Source organism: Cyprinodon variegatus, unplaced genomic scaffold, assembly GCF_000732505.1.
Source record: "Cyprinodon variegatus isolate N-32 unplaced genomic scaffold, C_variegatus-1.0 Scaffold232, whole genome shotgun sequence".
Lineage (NCBI taxonomy): Eukaryota > Metazoa > Chordata > Actinopteri > Cyprinodontiformes > Cyprinodontidae > Cyprinodon > Cyprinodon variegatus.
The window spans coordinates 66,694-74,472 of record NW_015150685.1 but is presented as its reverse complement, the minus strand read 5'-3'; the positions used below and the strand labels follow the sequence as shown (position 1 = coordinate 74,472).

At 38.3% G+C, this 7,779-nt stretch overlaps 1 protein-coding gene across 1 annotated transcript in view; it reads left to right on the top strand.

The window, feature by feature from the left end:
• LOC107088895 (contactin-associated protein-like 4) overlaps positions 1-7,779 on the top strand; it is a 47,611-nt gene that overhangs the window by 20,491 nt on the left and 19,341 nt on the right. The window contains exons 2-5 of the mRNA XM_015381363.1: positions 264-374; positions 2,162-2,355; positions 5,427-5,571; positions 6,375-6,578. Of these exons, the coding sequence (XP_015236849.1) occupies positions 264-374; positions 2,162-2,355; positions 5,427-5,571; positions 6,375-6,578 (654 nt within the window). The remainder of the gene's footprint in view (positions 1-263; positions 375-2,161; positions 2,356-5,426; positions 5,572-6,374; positions 6,579-7,779) is intronic.

Sequence of the window (7,779 nt, the reverse complement as noted above, 5' to 3'; positions counted from 1 at the left end):
ATGGATGGATGGATTGAAGGATGGATGGATTGAAGGATGGATGGATGGATTGAAGGATGGATGGATTGAAGGATGGATGGATTGAAGGATGGATTGAAGGATGGATTGAAGGATGGATGGATGGATTGAAGGATGGATGGATGGATGGATTGAAGGATGGATGGATGGATTGAAGGACGGACAGATAGATGGATGAAACACTCAATGTTAATTAACTGTTCTAAGATTGAAGCACACTGTGTGTGTTTTTGTGTGATTATTAGAAACGTGTCACAGACCGCTACTGTCAACCTTATCACCATCTTCATTCAGAAGCTCCTCCCAGCTGTCCAGCAGTCATGGCCCGGGTTTTGCTAAATTAAACCGCAGAGAAGGTAAGTGACAATGCAATAGCTTTTTTAAAATATGTAAATAATTTTTTTAATCTATGCCCTTTAGGTGTCTTTTTTAAGTATTGGAGGGTTTTTAACTATTTCTCTTTATGTGCATTAGTTATTAAAAGAAAAAAAAGAAAATTTCCTCTATCTGGTAGTTACAGTCATATTGAATGTATAGGTATTCTGTGGATTGATAATATTTCTTATTTTTGACAGATAATTGTAAAATAATTGTCCTATAACCATTTTGTTGTCTTCAAAGTCAAGCAAAGCCAATGCTGTCATCACTAGTTTACCAGATCCTTTCATTCCTCAGCATTAAGACCTCCAGAGGTTTATTTGTTTGGACTTTTTAAGGATAAATCAACCTGCACTTTATTTCAGATTACATTCTTTCCCAGTTGCATTAGTCTTACATCCCCCTTAAACTGAAGCATTGGGCCTGTTCTGACAACATAATAGAGTTGCCTTGCATACTGGCACTTTAGGTGCTCAACAGTTACCGCAAACAATCAGCATCAGAAGACTGGGGATTTTTCAATTTCTAATGTTAAGGTTTCAGTTTGAAATTGCAAAAATATTATCTCTGCTCCTGCACTGCTAGTCAGAGTGCTGGTAAGTTTACTGGAAACTGCTTTAGTGGAGACTGCTCTAGCTTTCTCTTACTTTCTCTCTGCTCCACTTTTCTCTCGATACATGCTTAAATGTTTTATAATTGCAAAGCGTAGTTTTTTTTATCTGAAAAACAAGCAATATAGGAAAATTTATTCTTAAGGATATTTTCTGTTCCTACTCACCTAGTGAGACAGAAATACCGCTGTTCTGCCTCAAAACAAAAAAATTTACATTTCCCAGGCAGAATGTTGGACTCAATGTATTGGCAATAAAAGTAATCATTCTTTAACATCTGGTTAATAAGCGGAAATTAAGAGACTCTGTAAAAACCAAACTACTTTCAGTGAGACAAACGAGTTTCCACAATATCTTATATTGTTTAGAGAGTAAATTTAGCGTTTTTTCTGGGCAATCTAGATATTTTCTGTATTTTTTCTTCATTAAAAGGCCCATTCATCCCTAACCTGGCTATAGCATAACCTGACCAGTCACGAGTGAGATAATTAGCATGTTTATATGTTTTAATCCTATCAGTGCTAAGTGCAAACACTGACCCTTTCAATTCCTTCATAGAAGTAGGAAATTGTAGGATTCTAGAAAAACCTATCACTAGTTAAGAACCTACATATCAATAATTCAGCAAAACCTAACATGCAATCACTGTAAAACCCTTTAACTTGAGATGTTTAAAGCTGTTGTATATAGGTTGGTGACATGGCTCAGTGGGGGGTCGTCCTCAACCCAGCCTCACACGTCATGACTGCCAGACTAGCCTGGCCCTGGGATTCCTCCATCTTATAAAAGCATATTTAAAAGCAGGTGGTAAATTTGATAAACTGACCACACAGTAGATGACTATGACTATGCTTAAAAACATATTTAAAATACTATTTGTATTAAAATAATTAATGAACAACTGACTAACACGAAGAATTGGGGCTCTGCCCCTTAAACACAGATTTAAAAGTACAGTACCTGGTATTTCAAATAGATTCAAAGGCTTTTGAGTGGCCATGTAAAAGGGCCAAATGCTCACAAGTTCACACGGAATTTAATGCTTAAGGAAAGTTTATATCTTTCTTGTCATCATTCTAATTCCTAATGTGAAGAAATGACCAGTACCTCTCAGATGTTTAATTAGATACCCTCCTCTGTTGTTTTTGCTCCAGGTGCTGGAGGTTGGTCTCCTCTGAGTTCAGATAAGCATCAGTGGTTTGAGGTAGATCTGGGTGGGAGAATGCAAATCACAGCTCTTGCTACTCAGGGTCGCTACGGGAGCTCTGACTGGCAGACAGCCTACCAGCTGATTTTCAGTGACACTGGACATAACTGGAAACAGTACAGATGGGAAGGACGTGTAGAGGTAAGTTTATTGTTGTAACAGTATGGTAGAAAAGTTGTTAGTGTTAAGTTTATTTGCAAGCAGGTGTAATGGGTACATTCAAACATTAAAATTGAATCCTTGAGTAAAAAACCAAAAATATAGGACTAACATTTTACTCTAGTGAGCTTCATATTCCTCTTCTACTCATTTAGCCTCCGGATAGATGAGTCCGAGTAGCCCCATCTCCCTGCGGAGCTGAGTCCGACGTGGTTTTTAGTCGTAAAGTGTGAGCAGGTAGATCGCATGAGACCGTCGGGTCACACAGTGTGAGAACAAACATCGTGAGTGGTGAACTTTTAAATCCTGCGGTTTCATCGTAAAGTGTGAGCTGTAGCTGCATGCAACGATTGAGAAAATCGTACAGTGTATGCACGGCTTTAGAAGATAATTGCAAACACGCTGGGTTGGGGGGTTTAAAAACTTAAATCTTACTCTTTAGAAGGTCCAATATGAAGTTGCAAAAAAAAAAAACTGTACATGGAAGCTAGGGAAACTAGTAAGCTTTGGGCATCTGTACTAATGGGCGATATTCTGATTTGTCCATGAGCCAAGCTCAGAGCCCCTACCAGCCATAGTTCCTGATAAAGATGTAGTGTCCATCAGGTTGACCTTAGAAGCTGCTGGACATCAGATCACAGATGTAGGGATAGGGATGGTAAGGGGCGTCTGTTAACATAACATCCAGAAGAATGTGAATGGGAGCCATATTCAGATGATTACAATCGTCGTTGTTCAGGCAGACACTGTGGACTATCTGCCTCAGAGTCTCAATGAAACAAAAAGAGAACTTCCAATCATCTAAATTTCTTGGTCGCTCTTGCTTCGCTGAACTTACAGCTTTCTCCATGATCTGTTCCATTCTACCTGCCATATCCAGGACCACAGCTGGCCTGTGAGCCTCAGCAAGGGTTGCCTACAGTTTGAAATTCTGACCCAATCGCATCTGAGTCTTACTGTTGGTAGCTCAGCATATTCCATCACACAGGTTTGGCAATCTCCTCATGCCTGAATGGCTGTCAACATTTTCCGAATTTCACAACAGACCAGGCATACACCAAGTCCAATAAGCAGAAATCCTGCAATCAATAATATCATTATGCACTCATCTTAGACATTCTCAGGCAACATTACAGAAAGGAACATTCTCTTTCATTTCCCGCAGGAGTCCAGAACATCCCCATCAGCATGTGTCCCGTCGGGGCAAGAGGGCTCTCTTTTGCCCACTTTCCTCATGGAGAAAAATTTGATCAATACTGCCGAGAGACCAGCTGATCAGATCCATAAATTCCATTTTATTTGGAGGATAAATTTTCCATATGATCATCTCTGCAGACTGAATTGAGCGTTGCTGTTTGAATTTTGTCAAATTTTGCGGATAGGCCAAACGCCACAGTGATGGCAGACCAAATGACAGATTGAGTAATGTAGAAATACTGTAGAAAATAAGCAGGTTCTTTGGATGGTTTCACTTCTAAGTTGCAGCAGGACAGTCTTTGCTGGGCCCTCTCCTGAACAATGTCTATGTGTGAGGACCACCTCAAGTTATTTGAACCAGAGGAGATTCGTTGAATCAGGTTTTTTTAGAAGTCAAGCATCATCTCCACTGTCTTGTGTAGGTTAAACTTGAGGTGGTTCTAACTATGTTAAGTCATCTTGTCTCGTTCAAACCAATGACAATGATTTCATCTGCAAACTTGAGAAGTTGAACCAACTTGCCCTCTGATTTGCAGTCACTTTTGCACAGAGCAAAAAGATGAGAGAAAACCACATAGCCTTGGACGACACTGGTACAGATAGTTCTTGCACTTGAGAAAATACATCCCAGTCACAAAGGCTGATGCCAGTCAGTGAGAATTAAGAATGCGATTTAGCTTCAGTTCATATCTTTGTGAAGGCAGAAGAGTAAGTACCATATTTTCCACACTAAAAGGTAGTACCGGATTATATACTTAATGGCCTATTTAATTTTTTTTTTTATATATATACAAGATGCACCACACTATAAGCCGCATAGAATAGAAGCTACAGTAGTGGCTGGGGTTGCGTTATACATCCACTAGATGCAGTGGCGCTAAAGAGAATTTAAATAAAACAGTCAGATAAGTAAGTTTAACTTTATTAATATATTACAGTATTTACAATATTACCAGCCTTTTTCTGCTCTAAAGACACAAAAGAAACAATTCAATACATCTGTTTATTTCTCATTGATGAATAACTTGAATTCTACTCCTTCAGTGTCCGAATTGAACAGTTGGGCTATTACAGGATCCAACATGCCAGGCTCTGTTTCGTCAAAGTCGTCATTATTTGAGTCAATGTCGCTGCTCTTGTCTGGCAGTTCAGTGACAATTCTTGCTTCCTGTAAGCTCAGACCACAGTAGAGGCTGATTTATCAGTCCAGGGATTTACAATCCACTGGCATATAATGTGGTATGTCATTCAGCGCTGTCTCCCTGTCTTTGTAAAACATGTGTTTGCCTTCTGTCATCTACTGCTCCCACACAGTTCACAGTCTAGCTTTGAATGCCCCGTTGACACCAATATCCAGCGGCTGGAGTACTTTTGTCAATCCAACCGGAATCACAGCAAGTACTGATTAGTTAGATATTAGATATCGGTGATATCAGAGAGCACTGAGTTGTAGATCAATAGCGACTCACTCATTTTTCACTCACTCAGCTTTTTCAATTCAAAATGCCGACATTTGGAATGGAAAAACCTTTCCGTCTTCAAACTTGGAAACCAAGTCCAGTGGATTGTTTCTTAATGTTTTTGGAATGACTATGAACTGGATGACTGAGAATCTTCACCAGCATATGGTATCCATACCATCCAACACCAGCTGGCCCTTGGCCATTCCCCTATCACCCTTCTGCCATATCTCACACCCTGCAGCCCATCTCATGTCAGACAGTTCATATCACTTTCACAACTGCATTTGAGCCTTGACTTTTGACAGATTTTTTTTAAAGAATTAACTGGGATTTAAATATTAAGATTACACATTTGATTAGTTTTTTTTTCTCCATCATGTTGCTATTTTCCAGGCCTTTCCAGGAAACACTAATGCAGACAGTGTGGTCCAACACAAGCTCCAGGATGTGATTGCTCGCTTTGTTCGCCTTGTTCCTCTCAAATGGAATCCAAATGGTCGGATTGGGCTGAGGCTTGAGGCTTATGGATGTACTTACAGTCAGTTTTTTCTCTTTTACTTTTGCACCAACGAGCTGAAATCATTTTCAGTAGTTAATTTTTTCTTTTCATGTCCTGACTGTGTGTATTTATTTATGTGATTTTTAAATCAGTTTGAACCTTTTCTGAATTCTGATGCAGTTCAAGCATCAGATTTTTCATTTTAATCCTTATTCTTATGGTGGTAGATAGTTGCAAACACTCAGTAAATGATGCAGTGAGCTGCTAAAACATGTGATTTAAACTCCAAATCAGTTAAAAAACAAAAAAGAAAAGAATGCTGAAAAAAAAAGGGAAACATGCTGCGAACAGGTGACTTGTTCTTCGTTCAGCTCCCTCTAGTGGTCTGGAGCATTTTTGTTTTATGAATAGAGTTTGCTATTATTTTTACTATTTGCATAATTTTCTCTCTGTGATTTCAGCGTCTTGTTTGTTGTTGCAGCAGTTTGTGTTTGCATTCATGTTTTGTTGATTGTAGGGTTTTGCTTCTTTTCAAGTGATTGCAGCATTTTCTGTTTGCAGTGTTTTTCTCTTGCCTTTGTTTATTGTGTTAGGGTGTTTAGGAGTTAGCATCACACACATTTTTGCAGCTTGTTTTTTTTTGTTTCACTTCGTGTTTGCTGCTGCCAACTTCCCTATTCTATCAGTAGCTTCTTTGGAACTATTAAAAATGCCTAAATCAAACAAGCAACAGATGTTTGGCAGCAAAAAGGAAAAAACTATTAAACAAAATAATATATGTATTTATTTTTAATGGATGGATGGATCTGAATGTACAAGTGCTAATGATAATCCTTTTCCAGGTTCCAACACAGTGAGCTTTGATGGTGACAGCAGCCTTTTTCTCAAGTCCATTCGGAAACCAAGACAGACATCTTCAGACAACATGTATCTAAAATTTAAAACCCTGAAAAACTCTGGGATTCTGTTTCATGCTGAAGGACAAAATGAGCTCAGCTTCACGGTGGAGCTACAAAAAGGGCAACTTCTTCTGCTTCTCAGAAAAGGTAAAACTCTTAATAATTACAGCTTAAACCCTAATGTGTCCTTCACATATCTTAGTAGGCACTTGCTACTTTAGTTTGCTGTCCTTTGTGTATTCATCAGTCAAATAAGCAATAAAAAGGACATTTCGACACATCTAACAGTGAGGCATGAAGAGGTGAACTTCTAATTAGAGGCTTCACGTTTTTTTGTGTTTTTTGTTTGTTTTTTTTAAGGCTGACACACCATTTCTACCAGAGGAAACCATCTGTGAGCAATTTGATAATTGCTGGCCTTGCTTATAGCCAGTTTCTGTCTAGATTTGAAAATCACATCACAGGCATTAACCAACTAATTTGTACCTTTATCTGCAATAAATTTGCATTAGTTAGCGTGAGTTTGCTCCGACTAACCCCTTAGTGTGATCTATTTAGCCTATGCAGCCTTCAGATCCTCTTACTTAGTTCATTCTCTGTTTGCTTGAATCTGTCCAAAATTGGTGAAATAAGTACACAGACTTATTAAAATGCTGCTCTGCTCTCCAGTGGATGCTGATTTTATCACTCTTTTGCATTGATCCAAATGTCACAGTACAGATTAGAGGCTCACATACAAATATTTGTTTTCTGACTCTATGATTGATAAGATTAAATTAAAAATGTTTGAGCTTATGTTTTGTGTTGAGGTTCTGTTGCACAATAAATAGAGCAGAAAACTAAAACACCAAAAGTGTGTATTTTGTGATTCCTAATCTTATTTGTTCATACCAGTCTAAACGCTATATTACACTTCTTAGCACAATTTAATGTGAGGGCAAATATATCTAAAAAATGCAAGATATATAAGATATCTGTTCTATTAAAAGACCCATGTTAAAGGTTGTGACTCATTCTATCTGCTGATTGTTGGGTTCATCAGGATTTTAAGGTAGACATGGCCCTTAGCCCACAGCTGAGCAACTTGACAACAGAGACCAAAAATCTTTTTCTGAGAGTGTGAAGAGCCTATATGCTTTTAGTTCAAAAATAACATTTTTTTATGCAATGAAAGCTGGGTAAAAATGCAGAGAGAGCAAAAGTCACTTTAAAAAACACTGCAGCGTATTTAACAACTCAAAAAAGCCTCAATTTGAGCAGACAAGTGTATATATAATATATATATATTGTTGTGTCCAAGTGAAGTCACGTGTCATGCATACAATTAGGCAAGGCAAGGCAAGGCAAG